This window comes from Cherax quadricarinatus, chromosome 85 (assembly GCF_038502225.1).
Source record: "Cherax quadricarinatus isolate ZL_2023a chromosome 85, ASM3850222v1, whole genome shotgun sequence".
Lineage (NCBI taxonomy): Eukaryota > Metazoa > Arthropoda > Malacostraca > Decapoda > Parastacidae > Cherax > Cherax quadricarinatus.
The window spans coordinates 1,295,359-1,317,105 of record NC_091376.1 but is presented as its reverse complement, the minus strand read 5'-3'; the positions used below and the strand labels follow the sequence as shown (position 1 = coordinate 1,317,105).

The 21,747-nt window shown below is 42.2% G+C and overlaps 1 protein-coding gene across 1 annotated transcript in view; it reads right to left on the bottom strand.

Annotated features, from left to right (window-relative positions):
• The window catches only part of LOC128703264 (nephrin-like), a 148,969-nt gene extending 136,222 nt beyond the window's left edge, over positions 1-12,747 (bottom strand). The window contains exons 1-3 of the mRNA XM_070103241.1: positions 12,549-12,747; positions 9,753-9,839; positions 4,940-5,140 (exon numbers count right to left, since the gene is read on the bottom strand). Of these exons, the coding sequence (XP_069959342.1) occupies positions 4,940-5,140; positions 9,753-9,839; positions 12,549-12,732 (472 nt within the window). The 5' untranslated portion in view covers positions 12,733-12,747. The remainder of the gene's footprint in view (positions 1-4,939; positions 5,141-9,752; positions 9,840-12,548) is intronic.
• Positions 12,748-21,747: the final 9,000 nt, after the last annotated feature.

The window sequence follows — 21,747 nt, the reverse complement described above, 5'->3', positions numbered from 1 at the left end:
TTACATATTGTCGGTAATTCTACCAACATCATTACAAGGGAGATATTAATAAAGTACTGAGGGTGTCGAACCAGGTAAGAACCAGAAATAATGGATTTAAGTTGGATAAGGACTTGCCTCGTATGGGCCAGTAGGCCTTCTGCAGTGTTCCTGCATTCTTATGTTCTTATGTTCTTATAAATTTAGATTTAGAAAGGACATAGGTAAGTACTGGTTTTCTAACAGAGTTGTAGATGCGTGGAACAGTCTTCCCAGTGGGGTGATAGAGGCTAGGACCTTGGGTAGCTTTAAGAAGAGATTGGACAAATATATGAGTGGGAGGGACTGGGTCTGATTGGTGTCATTGGGTACGGGAGTTATTTCTTGGGAAGCTTTAGGTAGAGATCGTTTTGATAAGGTCCTGCCTCGCATGGGCCAGTAGGTCTTCTGCAGTGTTCCTCCATTCTCATGTTCTTATGTTCTTATGTATTTGTAAGTGGTCTCTCAGAGGTCCTTCCCTCATCTCTGTTTTTTTTTTTATCTGCGTGTTTTTTCTCCTTCATACAAGTATTTGCTCGGTTTAAAGTGCCAGAAACACTTACGGGTGAAAAATCACTCGTCCAGAAAATTGAAACAGAGATTACAAGAGTTTAGTGTGTTTTAACTCTTCTTTGATACCTCTCCAGCAGATGATGGTGATTCCTGATAGCGAAATATACAGAGTTCTTTTTACGTTATTTCAGTTTTCTGCCCAAATCAATATAAGAACATAAGAACGAAGGAACACTGCAGAAGGCCTACTGGCCCATGCGAGGCAGGTCCAAGTCTCCTACCGGCTTAAGCCAATGCACCCAACCTAGTCAGGTCAGGTCACATTGACTTAAGGGAGGAACACGGCAACCGACCTGGTAGCACAAGCTATCAGGTCTAACTCACACCCACCCACATCTACTCATGTATTTATCCAACCTATTTTTAAAGCTACACAACGTTCTAGCCTCTATAACGGTACTTGGGAGTTTGTTCCACTCATCCACAACTCTATTACCAAACCAGTACTTTCCTATATCCTTCCTGAATCTGAATTTTTCCAACTTAAAACCATTGCTGCGAGTCCTGTCTAGGCTAGATATTTTCAGCACACTATTTACATCCCCTTTATTTATTCCTGTCTTCCATTTATACACCTCAATCATATCCCCCCTAATTCTACGTCTTTCTAGAGAGTGCAGTTTCAGGGCCCTTAGTCTATCCTCATAGGGAAGGTTTCTGATACATGGGATCAACTTTGTCATCCTCCTTTGTACATTTTCCAGAGAATTTATATCCATTCTGTAATACGGTGACCAAAACTGTGCAGCATAATCTAAATGAGGCCTAACCAAGGATGTATAGAGTTGAAGAACAACCTGAGGACTCCTATTATTTATGCTTCTTGATATGAAGCCAAGGATTCTATTAGCTTTATTGCGAACACTTATGCACTGTTGTCTTGGTTTCAGATTACTGCTAACCAGAACTCCTAAATCTTTTTCGCAATCCGTAATATTAAGATCTACATTATTTAGTTTATATGTGGCATGGTTATTGTCCTGTCCAACATTTAGAACTTTGCATTTGTCTATATTAAACTGCATCTGCCACTTCTCCGACCACTGCATCAGTCTATTCAAATCTTCCTGGAGTGCTCGAATGTCCTCGTCAGAATGAATTCGACGGCCTATTTTGGTGTCATCGGCAAACTTGCCGATGTCGCTCTTTATGCCCTCATCTATGTCGTTTATGTAGATTGTGAACAGCAGGGGGCCCAACACTGACCCCTGTGGAACACCGCTCGTGACACTTCCCCACTCTGATTTCTCCCCATTTATGCAAACTCTCTGCTGCCTATTTGTCAACCATGCCTCTATCCAGGAAAAAATTTCTCCTCCTATTCCATGTGCTTTAATTTTCCTCAACAGTCTCTGATGTGGGACCCTGTCAAAAGCCTTACTGAAGTCCATATACACAATATCATATTCATTACCATGATCTACCTCCTCAAATACCTTAGTGAAAAAAGTTAATAAATTCGTAAGGCAGGAACGCCCCTTTGTAAAACCATGCTGAGATTCGTTGATTAATTTATGCTTTTCAAGGTGGCTACGAACTGCCTCGGCAATTATTGATTCCATAAATTTTCCCACTATGGAGGTCAGGCTTATTGGTCTATAGTTCGAAGCTAAGGACCTGTCACCTGTTTTGAAAATAGGTATCACATTTGCCATTTTCCACTTATCTGGCACCATGCCAGTTTGTAGTGATATGTTGAAAAGATTAGCCAAAGGTGTGCTAAGCTCCTCTTTACATTCCTTTAGAACCCTTGCATACAGTTCATCAGGGCCTGGGGATTTGTTAGGTTTTAATTTATCTATTTGCCTAAGGACCATGTCACTTGTGACCCTAATAGTGCACAGTTTATTATCGTCCTGTTCTACATAATTTATCATTACTGGAATATCGCTGGTATCCTCCTGTGTAAAAACTGAGAGGAAGTATGTGTTAAAAATTCTACACATTTCCTTATCACTGTCAGTGAGCTGACCCGAGGAACTTTTGAGTGGGCCTATCTTGTCCCTGATCTTACTTCTGTATACCTGAAAGAATCCTTTTGGGTTAGTCTTCGATTCTCTTGCAACTTTAACCTCATAATCTCTTTTTGCTTTTCTAATTCCCTTTTTTATTTCTCTCTTTAACTGAATATATCGATTTCTCAATTGCCCCTCTCCTCTTTTGATTTGCCTATATATGCCTCTCTTTTGACCAATCAGATATTTTAATCTATTGTTCATCCATTTAGGATCATTTTTGTTTGATCTGATTTCCCTATTTGGAACATAATTTGACTGAGCAGCTAGAACTATGCCCTGGAAAGCATCATATCGGCAACCATCACCACCTACCTGACCCTTAGTCAGGTCATTCCAGTTCAGCCCACCTAAGTAATTTTTCAGTCCTATGAAATCAGCCAAGCGAAAGTCAGGGACGGAGACTTGATTGCCATTATTAGGGGAATTCCATGATATATTAAAACTGAGTGATTTGTGATCACTTTCCCCAAGCTCATCATTAACCTCAAGATTATTAATTAGTGTTTCCCTACTGGCAAGAACCAAGTCAAGGAGGTTATTTCCCCTAGTTGGCTCTGTCACAAACTGTTTTAAAAAACAATCCTGGATCGTATCAAGAAAGTCACCTGACTCTAAATTTCCTGTCAAATTGCTCCAGTCAATCTGTCTATAGTTGAAATCTCCCATTAGCACAACATTTTCGTATGTAGATGCCTTACGAATTTCGTCCCATAGAAGTTTACTGCACTCCCTATCAAGATTTGGGGCCCTGTAAATCACACCCAAAATTAGTTTTTCTCGGCCCTCGAGAAGCTGTAACCAAACAGATTCAGTGGCTGACGCTTCTAATTTAATATCTTGTCTAACACAACAATTTAAATTGTCTCTGACATACATCGCTACTCCACCACCTTTCCTGTTGACCCTGTCAGTGTGGAATAATTTATAGCCTTGTATGTGACATTCAGAGGGCATCTCTCTATCTTTCAGATTGAGCCAGGTCTCTGTTATAGCAATAATATCTATGTTTCCTGCACTTGCAATTAATCTTAGCTCATCTATCTTATTTCTTACACTCCTGCTATTAGTATAGTAAACCTTAAGGGAGCTAGTCCCTTGCTGCCCTCTGCTGTCCCCCTTTGTTTGCTGACCTGATCTATTGTCTTTATTTATAACTTCATGCTGAATGCCTTTTATACATTTACTGTTTCCAACCCAAGTGTTGCAACCTGCTTGTTTCCCACACACACCCATACCTCTATCTTCCATCAGTTTAAAATCATAGGCATTTCACCAATGGCCTTCTCAATCGAGTCTGCAAGTGCTACCACCCCAGCCCCAGAGAGATGTACCCCATCCCTTGCATACATATCATGTTTGCCATAAAAGTTGTTCCAGTTGTCAATGAATGGGATTGCAAGTTCCTTGCAGTATCTGTCTAGCCAGCAATTTACACCAATTGCCCTAGACAACCATTCATTTCCTACTCCCCTTCTAGGCAAGATGCTACATATGATTGGGATCCCTCCCTTAGACTTAATGAAATCTATAGCTGACCTGTACTTATCTAGCAGCTCTTCTCTCCTACCCTTCCCAATATCATTTCCACCAGCACTGAGACAGATAATGGGCTTGTTCCCATTACCTGACATGATATTATCCAGCCTGTTGACAATGTCCCCAACACCAGCTCCAGGGAAGCACACTCTATCTCTCATCTTCTTATTCCTATTACAAAAAGCACGGTCAATATATCTTACCTGAGAGTCACCAACCACAAGAATGCGCTTACCTCCATTAGCAGGGGCAGTAGTACCCTTACCTTCACTGGCCACTGAAGTACATTCATCCTGAAGAACAGAGAAGCGATTTCCTACCTTCAGATCTTCACTCTTAACTTTCCTTACTCTGATGCGCCTTCCATTACTGTGAACCACTCGCCACTTGTAGCAGGTGCTGGACTGCACCTCACTGCTGGTAGCCGTTGCTACCTCCCCAACTACAGCCTCCTCACAGCGAGAGACAGACTGCACCTCACTTGAAGCCTCATTCCCCACAACTCCAGCCACCTCACACTCTCTCCCAGACCCATTGAAGTGGTCCTTCAGCCTCCTAATCTCCTCCTGGAGAAGCAAGACCTCCTCCTTCAACTCTCCAACCTCAATTTTTAAAACACTGCAGAAGCAAGCCATGCTTTGTAACCGTCCACACTAATCCCCAAAGCAGCTCAGGGTCTGTGACCTCACGTGACGACTGACCACTGACTGAATCGTAACAGCGTCTAATAGTTCCCCACAGAAAACAATTCAACCACACCGAGACTATTTCTTCACAACCACTAATTGACTTACAGTTGACATCTCTTTGATAAGTAGCAATTAACGGAGCAGTAACATCGTTATTGGAGGCTTTACAGGTGAAGGGTGAAGTGAGGTCTTTCCTGGAGGCTGGCACCTCCAGGTCGTTATAGGCAATGCCTCCCTCCCCAGCAGTGCTGTTTGAGTCCACTGTCTGACCATCTTGCAACCATACCACCCTGGCCAAGGGTGTTCCTGCAACATACAAAAAATGAACAATATACTTTCATTTACGTTAATGTAAAAATTAATAATTTTGTACCAAAAGAACCTTAGAAAACTTACCTAACCTTATAACAAGCTCAGTTTAATTTAGCCTAATTAAGCTAAATATATTCTAGATAAGTTTACAATAATCTAATAATAAACACAATGAAATATTTTTTTATTGGTTAGGGTCAGAGTGATTTTTGCGAAAATATTGCACACACAAATTTTTACTTACCTTATTCGGCAAGAAGAACGTTGCTATTTAAGTCAAAATCGCAAGTTTTACATATTCGGCAAAGAATAATATATATATATATATATATATATATATATATATATATATATATATATATATATATATATATATATATATATATATATATATATATATATATATATATATATATATATATATTTATATATATATATGTATATATATATATATATATATACATATATATATATATATATATATATATATATATATATATATATATATATATATATATATATATATATTTTTTTTTTTTCAACAAGTCGGTCGTCTCCCACCGAGGCAGGGTGACCCAAAAAAAAAGAAAGAAAATCCCCAAAAAGAAAATACTTTCATCATCATTCAACACTTTCACCACACTCACACATTATCACTGCTTTTGCAGAGGTGCTCAGAATATAACAGTTTAGAAGCATATACGTATAGAGATACACAACATATCCCTCCAAACTGCCAATATCCCAAACCCCTCCTTTAAAGTGCAGGCATTGTACTTCCCATTTCCAGGACTCAAGTCCGACTATATGAAAAATAACCGGTTTCCCTGAATCCCTTCACTAAATATTACCCTGCTCACACTCCAACAGATCGTCAGGTCCCAAGTATCATTCGTCTCCATTCACTCCTATCTAACACGCTCATGCACGCTTGCTGGAAGTCCAAGCCCCTCGCCCACAAAACCTCCTTTACCCCCTCTTTCCAACCCTTTTCGAGGACGACCCCTACCCCTCTTTCCTTCCCCTATAGATTTATATGCTTTCCATGTCATTCTACTTTGATCCATTCTCTCTAAATGACCAAACCACCTCAACAACCCCTCTTCTGCCCTCTGACTAATACTTTTATTAACTCCACACCTTTTCCTAATTTCCACACTCCGAATTTTCTGCATAATATTTACACCACACATTGCCCTTAAACAGGACATCTCCACTGCCTCCAACCGTCTCCTCGCTGCTGCATTTACCACCCAAGCTTCACACCCATATAAGAGTGTTGGTACTACTATACTTTCATACATTCCCTTCTTTGCCTCCATAGATAACGTTTTTTGACTCCACATATACCTCAACGCACCACTCACCTTTTTTTCCCCTCATCAATTCTATGATTAACCTCATCCTTCATAAATCCATCCGCCGACACGTCAACTCCCAAGTATCTGAAAACATTCACTTCTTCCATACTCCTCCTCCCCAATTTGATATCCAATTTTTCTTTATCTAAATCATTTGACACCCTCATCACCTTACTCTTTTCTATGTTCACTTTCAACTTTCTACCTTTACACATTATATTTATAATGAAAAATTTGTGGAATCGTGACATCACGACTAAAGCTTTGATCACTTTACTACGAATTGTTAATTAAAAAATTGTTATTTTTTATGGACGGGCGATTAAAAATACATTAGAAAGACGTTGGCATATGCTGGGTACTGACAGGTAGCGTATGGCCACCTTCCCACACAGAGGAACGTGCAAAATATAGACCACGCCCGCTTTTAAAGGGGATGAGTGAGGATCTTGGAGGCTGCAAGCCACCTCCGAGATAATATTAACACCTAGCAAAACTAAAGTGCTTTGGTGGGGGATCAGTGGATAAAAGTGTCGTCTAGTGGTGTTTTCTTCGTTAGGAAAATCACGTTACCAAACACAAGTGTTTAGTAAATAATGGCCTATTGTGACCAGCTCAACATTTATTATGCAGCATCTGGGAGTGTGCAAGATCTTGGTATGACTGTATGGGGAGTATAAGAGATTAACTCACATTAAACAGTATACACAAATGTTAGGTAAGACACATATGCAACAGTTAGGTATCTTTATTTCGAAATAAAGATACCTAACTGTTGCATATGTGTCTTACCTAGCAATCTGTCGGTATTTTATACCATTTTAATGTTCAGTATACACAAATACCATACTTGGAACAATCTTCCCATTATGTCCTTAAATCTGTGTTGATAAAACCACTGGAGGGCGAAACGTCTATAAGATACCCAGATATTACACATGTGTCTATATTTTCACCTTGACGGTATTGTATACCATTCATGTATAGTTGATAATGCCACTGACTGGCGAAACGTGACTCACGAAATCGTAATGACACGATTGCAAACAAACCATACCACGGGTGGGGTTAGAACCCGTGGTCAGAAAGTCTCAAAACTCCAGACCGTCGCGTTAGCCACTGGACAAATTAGACACATGTGCAACTCTTGGGTATCTTTATTGAGGAAACGTTTCGCCACACAGTGGCTTCATCAGTCCATACAAAGGAGAATCTTGAAGAACAGGAGGAGAATGACCACATCGACTCAAGGTTGAGGGACTGATTACCTCATTCTCCTCCTGTTCTTCAAGTTTCTCCTACGTATGGACTGATGAAGCCACTGTGTGGCGAAACGTTTCCTCAATAAAGATACCAAGAGTTGCACATGTGTCTAATTTATCAACATGTCGGTTCTCTGAACCATTCATCTACAAGCCACTGGACAAGCTAGCTTCAATAACATTCATCCAACTAGGTGTATTTCTACACGATGTTCCCCAGGTGTTGCACATGTATCTGATTTATCAACTTGTCGGTAGTGTATATCTTAAACATAATTAAAAATGTATATCAGGAACAAAACGAGGACATATCGATAGTTTTTGTCCAGTTGGACACTCGTTCACCTCATAATAAGCAAGAAAAACTTTGGCCAAAATAAATTCCAGTTGAGTCACCATTGCAACTCAATACCTCTATATAAAAACTTCCAGTAAATTAAAAATAATAGCGATATGTTACTACCAGTGATGTTATTTTGTTCTAGTTGTCTGTCAGCCATATTCAAAATTTTGATAGTTAATAGCATTATAAATTACTATCACCAGACTGATGAAAGTTAAGACACATGTGCGACATCTGGGTATCTTTATTGTAGACGTTTCGCCATCCAGTGGCTTTATCAATACAGATTCTAGGACATAATTAAAAGACAGTAGTAGAACTATATACAAAAGATGAGGTAATCAGTCCCTCAGCCAAGAGTTGGTGTTGAGAGCACCGTGGTCGTAGAGATTCTGGAGCACAGGCAAGGAGACTGGTGCTTATATAGGTATCAGTGGGTAAGGTCGTGTAGCAGACTAATTATCAGCTGTCGTGTATAATATTGATAACGTACTTGAGTGAGGTTGGGTGTTGGTACGTGTATTCTCATTACAAACTTGACAGTGGCATCTGGTTTCCATTGCTCTTTTCCTAGATTAAATTTTGGTGTGGATTTAATCAATGCTGACTCGATTACTTCCCCTTTGAATTGCTAGTCGGTTTCGTGTGTGTGTGTGTGTGTGTGTGTGTGTGTGTGTGTGTGTGTGTGTGTGTGTGTGTGTGTGTGTGTGTGTGTGTGTGTGTGTGTGTGTGTGTGTGTGTGTGTGTGTGTGTGTGTGTGTGTGTGTGTGTGTGTGTGTGTGTGTGTGTGTGTGTGTGTGTGTGTGTGTATGTGTGTGTGTGTGTGTGTGTGTGTGTGTGTGTGTGTGTGTGTGTGTGTGTGTGTGTGTGTGTGCGTGTGTGCGTGCGTGTTTGATGCTTGTTTCTTTCCATTTAGTAGTGTGGTTGTGGCTTTTAAAATGCTGAAAAAAGGTTGACCTCTCCTCCATGCACGTCTGCCCTAGACCAGTAGGTCTCCTGCAGTGCTTATTAATACTCTGTACATATCATATGCAGAGTTGTATCTTCCAAAACCTGCTTCACCATATAACTTTGCTCCTTCCCTCATTTACAAATACCGATAAATACCCCAGTTGAGGGTCGATATATATATATATATATATATATATATATATATATATATATATATATATATATATATATATATATATATATATATATATATATGTATATATATATATATATATATATATATATATATAATATATATATATATATATATATATATATATATTATATATATATATATATATATATATATATATAATATAACGTGAGCAGGCCTTGTGGTCTAGTTATTTGGTTTTATGTTCTGACGCAACCGTTTCTACATAGTCTGTCGTAAAAGTTTTACGTCGCATGTCTGGGTAAGTGATAAAAGCCGATGCAAGGAGTAATTCTCGTGGTAAATCTTGGGCGTCACATCCCACCTCCTGCTTACTTTATATTCTCTCAGTAAGATGATAGAAGAAGCGTACTTATACACATTCATGGAGCAGGGAGACAGGACCTAGAAACGACCAGTGAAGAGGCGGGGCCAGGAGCTGAGTCTCAATCCCTGTAACAACAATTAGGTGAGTACACACACACACAGTACTAACCTCCACTCACTCTGCAGACTACATCGTTGTTCTGACCTAGTTCCACCGGAGTCATTCGAGCCACCACCTCAATTCGCGTCGGCGGAACTGTTCAGGAAGAAAGTAAAACAATCTTACCAAATCATACAATCCCAATGTCACGTATGAGAACTCTCCCCCTTTTAAAACTAAAATTAAACCCCCCTTTCAAAATCTACGAAGATAAGTTCCACGTGAACATTAACCATCGACACACCTTGGTGGTTGCCAGCTTCAGCTTGACTCCTTCAAGCTGTCTGGACTTTGAATCTTACATTAAGCTTCTCGTGCTAGCACAAAGGAACACTGTAATTAATTTTTTGGTGGGAGAAGGAGATCTGAGTAATGGAATTTACCTTGTCCAGAGGAGAATTATTTTCCACTTGTTTTACTGTGTGTGTGTGTGTGTGTGTGTGTGTGTGTGTGTGTGTGTATGTGTGTGTGTGTGTGTGTGTGTGTGTGTGTGTGTGTGTGTGTGTGTGTGTGTGTGTGTGTGTGTGTGTGTGTGTGAGTGTGTGTGTGTGTGTGTGTGTGTGTGTGTTGTGTGTGTGTGTGTGTGTGTGTGTGTGTGTGTGTGTGTGTGTGTGTGTGTGTGTGTGTGTGTGTGTGTGTGTGTGTGTGTGTGTGTGTGTGTGTGTGTGTGTGTGTGTGTGTGTGTGTATGTGTGTGTGTGTGTGTGTGTGTGTGTGTGTGTGTGTGTGAGTGTGTGTGTGTGTGTTTGTATTAATTACACGGTGTTACCCTGTATTTATTATACAATAATACTGGTAACAATAACACAAATCATTCACCAATCTTTCACAAATCATACACAAATTATACACAAATCATGCACAAATCACTCTCAAATCATTCACAAATCATACACAAATCATACAAAAATTATACACAAATCATGCACAAATCATACAAAAATTATTCACAAATCATACACAAATCATACAAAAATTATACACAAATCATACACAAATCATACAAAAATTATTCACAAATCATACACAAATCATACAAAAATTATACACAAATCATGCACAAATCATACACAAATCACTCTCAAATCATTCACAAATCATACACAAATCATTCTCAACGCATTCACAAATCATACACAAATCATACAAAAATTATACACAAATCATACACAAATCATACAAAAATTATTCACAAATCATACACAAATCATACAAAAATTATACACAACTCATGCACAAACCATACACAAATCATTCTCAAATCATTCACACATCATACACAAATCATACACAAACTCAGTCACTCAAAAAAAAAAAATCTTTCACATCACCAAAATGAGAAAAATATATTTCATACCGAAAAAATAACATAAAAATCACCAGGTGGTCAAAATATCAACAAATGACTGGAAAATTTTTTTGAGTCTATATGATTGAGATTCCTGTGATATATTTATGTCAAATAGATTTTTTTGGAGATTTGTAGCAAAAAGTTATCTATCATATCAAGCTTTAATAAAAATTATCCTTTTTTTGGGGCTGTTGTTTCAAATTTTTGGTTTTTATAGTGTCGATTTTCATTTATTTTTTTAGTGTTTAAAGTGTTTTTAAGATGGAGTGATAATATGTTTATATAAACACACACACACACACACACACACACACACACACACACACACACACACACACACATACACACACACACACACACACGTGTCAGGAGTTGTGACTAGACCCCTGCAGCCACAACTAGGTGAGTACACACACACACACACACACACACACACACACACGTGTCAGGAGTTGTGACTAGACCCCTGCAGCCACAACTAGGTGAGTACACACACACACACACGGTCCAGGAACTGTGAATCGACCCCTGCAATCACAACTAGGTGGGTACACACACACACACACGGGCCAGGAACTGTGAATCGACCCCTGCAATCACAACTAGGTGGGTACACACACACACACACACACGGTCCAGGAGCTGTGACTCGATTGACTCGACCCCTGCAACCACAACTAGGTGAGTACACACACACACACACACACACACACGGGCCAGGAGCTGTGAATGGACCCCTGCAACCACAACTAGGTGAGTACACACACACACACACACACGGGCCAGGAGCTGTGAATGGACCCCTGCAACCACAACTAGGTGAGTACACACACACACACACACACACACACACGGGCCAGGAGCTGTGAATGGACCCCTGCAACCACAACTAGGTGAGTACACACACACACACACACACACACGGGCCAGGAGCTGTGAATCTACCCCTGCAACGACAACTAGGTGAGTACACACACACACACACACACACACACACACACACACACACACACACGGGCCAGGAGCTGTGAATGGACCCCTGCAACCACAAATAGGTGAGTACACACACACACAAAGGGATGTTAGGAAGTATTTCTTCAGCCACAGAGTTGTCAGGAAGTGTAATACTCTGGAAAGTGATGTAGTGGAGGCAGGACCCATACACAGCATTAAGATGAGGTATGATAAAGCTCGTGGAGCAGGGAGAGGGGACCTAAAAGCCTTAATAATATATGCTATTTAGGGCGAAACATCAACAACCGTTGAGAAACATAACTGCAAATAGGAAATTTATTAGGACATTTCAAACGTTAAGGATTCTGCAGTCAAAACGTTCCAGCAAAATCCCAGTATTTAAAGTAACTCTTTACACAGGTTACCTTTGAACTAATAATAGGTGTAAGTACAACGTTTCGGTCCTGCTGGACCATCGTCGTATCGCACATGAGTACTGACCTATAGTTGAGAGCCTGACCCAGGCTTGCCGAGAATTGGACTTGTGGTAGTCTACGCGGCAGCGGTAGAGTCTGGCATCCAGAGTGCTTACGTTACTGACGAGTAGCACTGGTGGATGTTCCAGCGGCAGGTAGCGGGCTCGGTCTCCGAAGACCGAAGCATCGGACCAACCGGATGGTCTCATTGTCGGCCGCTGGTCGTAGCTATGGGAGAGAAAGAAATATGTTTAGAATGTTGGACAGTGTAATTGGTGGAATTAAAACAGTGTGTGTGTGTGTGTGTGTGTGTGTGTGTGTGTGTGTGTGTGTGTGTGTGTGTGTGTGTGTGTGTGTGTGTATTTGTGTGTGCAATAAGATACATTAAACAGGTGATATCACAATATGCAACCACTGTGCAAAAATAGTGAACTTCAAGGCGCTTTCGTGATTTCTCACATTATCAAGAAACTGGAAAAAAAGAATAGCAGAATGCATATATATATATATATATATATATATATATATATATATATATATATATATATATATATATATATATATATATATATATATATACATATATATATATATACATATATATATATATATATATATATATATATATATATATATATATATATATATATATATATATATATATATATATATATATATATATATATATATATATATATATATATATATATATATATATATATATATATATATATATATATATATATATATGCATTATTTATTTATTTATCCTGTAAATGTTGAAACATAAAAAGATCTTCCGGAATTATGCATCTGTGCAGTACTTCCTGAGCGGCATTACTTAGGTTATCAAATATTTACTAGTAACCTCACCCAGCAAAGCACCAGAGGGGAAATACTCGTGGTTTTTGAGAGAGGGGAGAGAGAAGACAGGAAGAGTGGAGAGAGGGGTTAAAGAGAGGCAAAGAAGAGGGTGTTGAGGGAGGGAGCAGAGAGAGAGATAAAGAGAGAGAGAGAGAGAGAGAGAGAGAGAGAGAGAGAGAGAGAGAGAGAGAGAGAGAGAGAGAGAGAGAGAGAGAGAGAGAGAGAGAGAGAGAGAGAGAGAGAGAGAGAGAGAGAGAGAGAGAGAGAGAGAGAGAGAGAGAGAGAGAGAGAGAGAGAGAGAGAGAGAGAGAGAGAGAGAGAGAGAGAGAGAGAGAGAGAGAAACTTTGTTGATTTCCCTACTCATATCTCTGGCTCCTCCCTTGACCCAGTAGTGAGTGATCTGGCAGAAGGCATAGTCACTTGTCAACCCCTCGGCTACGTTGGATCGTCTGACCACAAGGCTGTTTTTACCACACTTAAGATCCCAACAGAACGAGGTGAGGAGTCCACACGCACAACCTGGCTATGGGAAAGAGGTAATTGGCCAGCCCTTTGCTCTGAGCTCGCCACCACCGACTGGAATGCTCTTCTCCAAGGGGATGTTGACAACCAAGTGAAAGCCTTCACTGGACACATCCTTAATCTGCAACAAGAACACATTCCTCACCGGCAATATGTGACAAAGCCTACAGATCAGCCTTGGTTTGGCTTTCGTTGTAGAGAGGCTGCTACTGCTAAATACAAAGCATGGCGAAGGTATAAGAGACATCCTACCACCTATAACAGGAACTTGCACATGCAAGCCTGTAGGCATATGGGTGATGTTCAAAAGTGGGCCATTGCTAAATGGGAGGTGGACACTAAAAGAAAGTTAGCATCAGGTAGGGTAGGCTCCAAAACCTGGTGGTCCCTGGTCAAGGACAGACAAGGTTATCTGCCTGATGAACTTATTCCACCTCTAAATCGACAGGATGGGACCACCTCTACTAGTAGTCAAGAGAAGGCGGACCTCTTTGCTGAACACTTTGCTACCAAAATGCAAGTTCCTGATCCAGCAAGGGACCCTCCTTGGCTAGCTGCAAGAACTGTGTCAAAACTGTCAGTGGTGACAATAAGGCAGGAGGAGGTGCATTTCCTTCTTAAATCACTTGACCAAGAAAAGGCTGTGGGCCCAGACAAGTTGAGCCCAAGATTGTTGAGAAGATGTGCAGACCAGCTAGCAGCACCTCTAACTCGCATCTTTCAGCACTGCCTAGTACAGTGTAAATGGCCCTCTCCATGGAAAGAGGCAAATGTAGTCCCTGTTCACAAAAAGAAGAGCAGAGCAGAAATCAGCAACTACAGACCAGTGTCACTCCTGTCAATCACTGGTAAGATCCTTGAGACAATAATCTCAAGACAAATGACAGATTTTTTTGACTACCACTCACTACTTTGTGATCGTCAATATGGCTTCAGGAAAGGTTACTCTGCTGCTGATCTGTTGTTAAACCTCTCCACTAAGTGGCACCAGTCACTGGATGAATCCAAAGTCAGCTGTGTGGTAGCACTGGACATTGCTGGCGCTTTCGACCGGGTGTGGCACCAGGGCCTCTTAGCAAAACTTCAAGCACTGGGAATTGCAGGCTCTACGCTATGTCTCCTCAGTGATTACCTTCATGGTAGATCTCTAAGTGTAGTCCTCAATGGAACGGAATCAGCAAGGCATCCTATTGGGGCAAGCGTTCCACAAGGAAGTGTGCTGGGTCCACTGTTATGGAATGTCTACTTCAACGACCTTCTTCATCTCATCCCAGAATCACATGCATATGCAGACGACTGTACACTGACATTCACTTATCCAAGAGAAGAAATGCCAGCTGCTCTAAGCTACATCAATCACCAGCTGAGAGCTATATCAGCTTGGGGAAATAGATGGCAAGTAACATTTGCACCTGAGAAAACGCAAATGATGATCGTCTCTAGGCACCATGATGGTAATGCTGGTGCAGTAGTAAGGATGAATGGGAGGATGTTGGCACCTGGAGAAGAAGTTGATATCCTTGGGGTGAAATTTGACTCCAAACTAACCATGAAGAACCATGTTGTAAATCTTGCAAACAAGGCAGCCAGGAAGCTTACAGCACTTCGCCGTATCTCGCATCTGCTTGACAGTAGGGGTTGCAAGATCCTGTACGAGGCACAAGTACGCTCACACCTTGAGTATGCTCCACTTTCTTGGTTTGCCTGCCCCCCCTCTCATCTGCGACTGCTTGACAGAGTAGAGAACAGAGCAAGACGTCTCATCTCTCGCCTGGACCCATCCTGGATAGATCTGTCATTTCAGCAGAGCCTTCAACATAGGAGGGATGTGGGTGGCCTTACTGTTATGTACAAGGCCAATATTGTCAAAATACCACACTTGGATCCACTTCGAGGACAGCGTGAAACAAGCTTTTATGCCACAAGACGGGCAGAAAGCAGCAACTTCACTCTGGCTGTACCCTTCTCCAGAACATCACTCCATCTGAGATCATACATACCCAGGATGACTCGAGTATGGAACACATTCGTTCAGCATAATGATGTCAACGAGATAACGTCAGTTGATCAAATGAAAATGCTGGCCCACAGATGGCTCCAACTTCATCCTGTTCCCTACTTGTATGTCTCATAACAAAAATGCTTTCAAATGAGCTGATGTAGGTAACAGCTCTTAGCTTGCCAATAAAGTTAGGAATCCTTAACCTGTAAATAGCTGTCAATAAAGCTAGGGATCCTTAACCTTGTCAAACCCTGTGTAAAAAAAAAAAAAAAAACAAAAAAAAAAAAAAAGAGAGAGAGAGAGAGAGAGTGAGAGAGGTGGAGAGAGAGAGAGAGAGAGAGAGAGAGAGGGTGAAGACGTGTCACAGTGTGCTCCACAAACTTTCTTAATATTACTTAAATACGAGGGTTGGTGTGGATAAAAACTGTTCAGTGACGTAGTACTACTTACAACACATTAGTACAAGTAAGCCAACTCCTCCACTGAAGTGAATATAAGCAATATCAGTGATATTTAAGTGTGGTATGGTGAAGGCATGGTGTGAGGGAAGCGGCAGGCCTTAGGAGTGTCTTCACTATTGCCTTCAGAGTGAGCGTCTAATATTATATGTGTTTTGTGCTATGTACTAGCATCTGGTGCTTTATAACAACGTGGCTGGTACAATGCAACACAGTGATTTGTGTAACATCTTCCTTTAGTGGAAAAGTGGACAGCATAAACAGTGTTTATTAAGTGATAGTGAGAAGGCAACACTTCCAGCTAGTGGCCCACTGCCGCCCGCCCTCACTACCCACCGGCTATAAACACCCCCACCCACCCACACTCCACCCCACCCACGACATCACCACCCACCCTCTCTCTCTCCTGTGAACTTCAAACCTACAAGCCTCCTCTGGGATGACTTCACACCGCAAAATAGCAAGATTATCTACGCTATCTGGCTATTGTCCCAGTAGATACTGCAGTGTTTGTGGGTATACCACAAGGGACAAAGATCTTCTTGGATGTAAGGAGCCTACTTGTTCCAACTACTGCCACACAGATTGCACTCCAGAAGAAGAATTTTGTTGCAGCCAGGTTGAAAATTTCAGAAAATTTAAGGATATCCATAATCCTGTGGTATATGTGGATACAAGCCTGGAGCTACAGGAGGAAGGTTCAGAAGTCCTACCTCAGGGACTCCTGTCCAAAGATCAAGACTGCCCTCTTGGGCTGTGTTGTAAAGTTGCAGCTAAGATAATCCATCACAGGGAAGCACTTCATGAGCTCCTCAAATCATTAGATAACCTCCAAGCTATTGTAGAAGGTCAGCACAAGCCTACATCAAGTGACGTAAGCTGCTCAGCTGATGGTGACACTATTGACAAAGACTGGAAGTCCCACACTGAGCTTAACTCAGGGGTAAACATCTGGTGGAATTCTGTCATCGCTAAGGTCCCACAGACTGACAGAGTTCAAAACACTACCTTTGGGAATTCTAACACAATTCCTCTGACCACCACAGAGGGAACAAATCCTCTTCCCAGCAACGTGGGAAGCCTTGGATCTGTTAATTCTCCTACACCTGACATCTCTGCTTCAGCCACTGCCAGTCTACTTGACAGTGCACATACCATCTCTGATCCTACACCTGTCAGCACACCTGCCGATACTATTCTAGAATCTGGTAGTAGTGCTTCGACAGCAAGCTCTGAGCCAGGAGTTTCTCCACCAGAGAACGGTGCAGTTAGTGATCAGGGAACTATCACTACACCTGATCACCTGCTGCGCCGAAGTACGAACAGCAGGGACACATCTGTCAGAACTGGTAGAGGGCGGGGTAGAGGACGTGGAGGAGGACGTGGTGGAGGAAGACATCTACAGCCGTCTCACCCTCCACTAACACAGTTCCAGCGGCAGAATCCGAGGACAAATCTGCGAAACACAGGAGGTACAACAAATCCTAGTCCACCCTCCCAGGCACCTAGGCTGTGCTCTCGCTGTCACCGGAAGGGGCACTCTGCCAACAACTGCCTGCGAGATACCAGGTGTAACTACTGCTACAAGAAAGGACATAAGGAGGACCAGTGTCGGAAGAAAAAGGAACTTGACAGACAGGGCCACCTGTTTAGAGACCTGTTCTCAGAACAAACCAGCAGGATCTCTGAATTGGTAAACACTCTCACACGTCACCCACTTAGCTACTCCTATCCCAGCCCAGCAGGTGGGATTGGGCCTTATACAAGACCACAGACCTACATCCCTGCAGCTGCCTCAGTACCCTACCTCTCTCAAGGGCAGGCACCTTACATTCCCTACACACCCACCACCTCAAGCTGACCACTTCATCATGAGGAGCCAGTCTATCAGCATCCTGTCGGCCAACATTAGAGGTTTCATTACTAATGTTGGAGAGCTCACACATAGCTTTGTGAACACTCGACGTCCCGACATGAAAGTGTTCATGCCCAGCACATAGATGTTGCCACCCCTACACATCTTGAAATGATGTTCTTCAAGCTCTGTATAAACACTAGTACCTCTGTACTAGCATGTGCAATGTACAGACCTCAGTGGCAACACGCAGACCCTATCAACTTCCTAATGGAAAATATTGACTCCCTTCTGCTACAACACAACTGTCAACATATTATAATTGTTGGTGACCTCAACCAGCACCTTATACAGAGGGACTTTGATGACCTTCTTGCAGTGTTTGACATGAGAAACTTTGTTGATTTCCCTACTCATATCTCTGGCTCCTCCCTTGACCCAGTAGTGAGTGATCTGGCAGAAGGCATAGTCACTTGTCAACCCCTCGGCTACGTTGGATCGTCTGACCACAAGGCTGTTTTTACCACACTTAAGATCCCAACAGAACGAGGTGAGGAGTCCACACGCACAACCTGGCTATGGGAAAGAGGTAATTGGCCAGCCCTTTGCTCTGAGCTCGCCACCACCGACTGGAATGCTCTTCTCCAAGGGGATGTTGACAACCAAGTGAAAGCCTTCACTGGACACATCCTTAATCTGCAACAAGAACACATTCCTCACCGGCAATATGTGACAAAGCCTACAGATCAGCCTTGGTTTGGCTTTCGTTGTAGAGAGGCTGCTACTGCTAAATACAAAGCATGGCGAAGGTATAAGAGACATCCTACCACCTATAACAGGAACTTGCACATGCAAGCCTGTAGGCATATGGGTGATGTTCAAAAGTGGGCCATTGCTAAATGGGAGGTGGACACTAAAAGAAAGTTAGCATCAGGTAGGGTAGTCTCCAAAACCTGGTGGTCCCTGGTCAAGGACAGACAAGGTTATCTGCCTGATGAACTTATTCCACCTCTAAATCGACAGGATGGGACCACCTCTACTAGTAGTCAAGAGAAGGCGGACCTCTTTGCTGAACACTTTGCTACCAAAATGCAAGTTCCTGATCCAGCAAGGGACCCTCCTTGGCTAGCTGCAAGAACTGTGTCAAAACTGTCAGTGGTGACAATAAGGCAGGAGGAGGTGCATTTCCTTCTTAAATCACTTGAGCAAAAAAAGGCTGTGGGCCCAGACAAGTTGAGCCCAAGATTGTTGAGAAGATGTGCAGACCAGCAAGCAGCACCTCTAACTCGCATCTTTCAGCACTGCCTAGTACAGTGTAAATGGCCCTCTCTATGGAAAGAGGCAAATGTAGTCCCTGTTCACAAAAAGAAGAGCAGAGCAGAAATCAGCAACTACAGACCAGTGTCACTCCTGTCAATCACTGGTAAGATCCTTGAGACAATAATCTCAAGACAAATGACAGATTTTTTTGACTTCCACTCACTACTTTGTGATCGTCAATATGGCTTCAGGAAAGGTTACTCTGCTGCTGATCTGTTGTTAAACCTCTCCACTAAGTGGCACCAGTCACTGGATGAATCCAAAGTCAGCTGTGTGGTAGCACTGGACATTGCTGGCGCTTTCGACCGGGTGTGGCACCAGGGCCTCTTAGCAAAACTTCAAGCACTGGGAATTGCAGGCTCTACGCTATGTCTCCTCAGTGATTACCTTCATGGTAGATCTCTAAGTGTAGTCCTCAATGGAACGGAATCAGCAAGGCATCCTATTGGGGCAAGCGTTCCACAAGGAAGCGTGCTGGGTCCATTGTTATGGAATGTCTACTTCAACGACCTTCTTCATCTCATCCCAGAATCACATGCATATGCAGACGACTGTACACTGACATTCACTTATCCAAGAGAAGAAATGCCAGCTGCTCTAAGCTACATCAATCACCAGCTGAGAGCTATATCAGCTTGGGGAAATAGATGGCAAGTAACATTTGCACCTGAGAAAACGCAAATGATGATCGTCTCTAGGCACCATGATAGTAATGCTGGTGCAGTAGTAAGGATGAATGGGAGGATGTTGGCACCTGGAGAAGAAGTTGATATCCTTGGGGTGAAATTTGACTCCAAACTAACCATGAAGAACCATGTTGTAAATCTTGCAAACAAGGCAGCCAGGAAGCTTACAGCACTTCGCCGTATCTCGCATCTGCTTGACAGTAGGGGTTGCAAGATCCTGTACGAGGCACAAGTACGCTCACACCTTGAGTATGCTCCACTTTCTTGGTTTGCCTGCCCCCCTCTCATCTGCGACTGCTTGACAGAGTAGAGAACAGAGCAAGACGTCTCATCTCTCGCCTGGACCCATCTTGGATAGATCTGTCATTTCAGCAGAGCCTTCAACATAGGAGGGATGTGGGTGGCCTTACTGTTATGTACAAGGCCAATATTGTCAAAATACCACACTTGGATCCACTTCGAGGACAGCGTGAAACAAGCTTTTATGCCACAAGACGGGCAGAAAGCAGCAACTTCACTCTGGCTGTACCCTTCTCCAGAACATCACTCCATCTGAGATCATACATACCCAGGATGACTCGAGTATGGAACACATTCGTACAGCATAATGATGTCAACGAGATAAAGACAGTTGATCAAATGAAAACGCTGGCCCACAGATGGCTCCAACTTCATCCTGTTCCCTACTTGTATGTCTCATAACAATAAAAATGCTTTCAAATGAGCTGATGTAGGTAACAGCTCTTAGCTTGCCAATAAAGTTAGGAATCCTTAACCTGTAATATAGCTGTCAATAAAGCTAGGGATCCTTAACCTTGTCAAACCCTGTGTAAAAAAAAAAAAAAGAGAGAAAGGTAGAGAGAGAGAGAGAAAGGTAGAGAGAGAGGGAGAGAGAGGGAGAGAGAGGGAGAGAGAGGAGAGAGAGAGGAGAGAGAGAGGAGATAGAGAGGAGAGAGAGAGAGAGAGAGAGAGAGAGAGAGAGAGAGAGAGAGAGACAGAGAGACAGAGAGACAGAGAGGGTGAAGACGTGTCACAGTGTGCTCCACAAACTTTCTTAATATTACTTAAATACGAGGGTTGGTGTGGATAAAAGCTGTTCAGTGACGTAGTACTACTTACAACACATTAGTACAAGTAAGCCAACTCCTCCACTGAAGTGAATATAAGCAATATCAGTGATATTAAGTGTGGTATGGTGAAGACATGGTGTGAGGGGACAGCGGCAGGCCTTAGGAGTGACTTCACTATTGCCTTCAGAGTGAGTGTCTAATATTATATGTGTTTTGTGCTATGTACTAGCATCTGGTGCTTTATAACAACGTGGCTGGTACAATGCAACACAGTGATTTGTGTAACATCTTCCTTTAGTGGAAAAGTGGATAGCATAAACAGTGTTTATTAAGTGATAGTGAGAAGGCAACACTTCCAGCTAGTGGCCACTGCCGCCCGCCCTCACTACCCACCGGCTATAAACACCCCCACTCACCCACACTCCACCCCACCCACGACATCACCA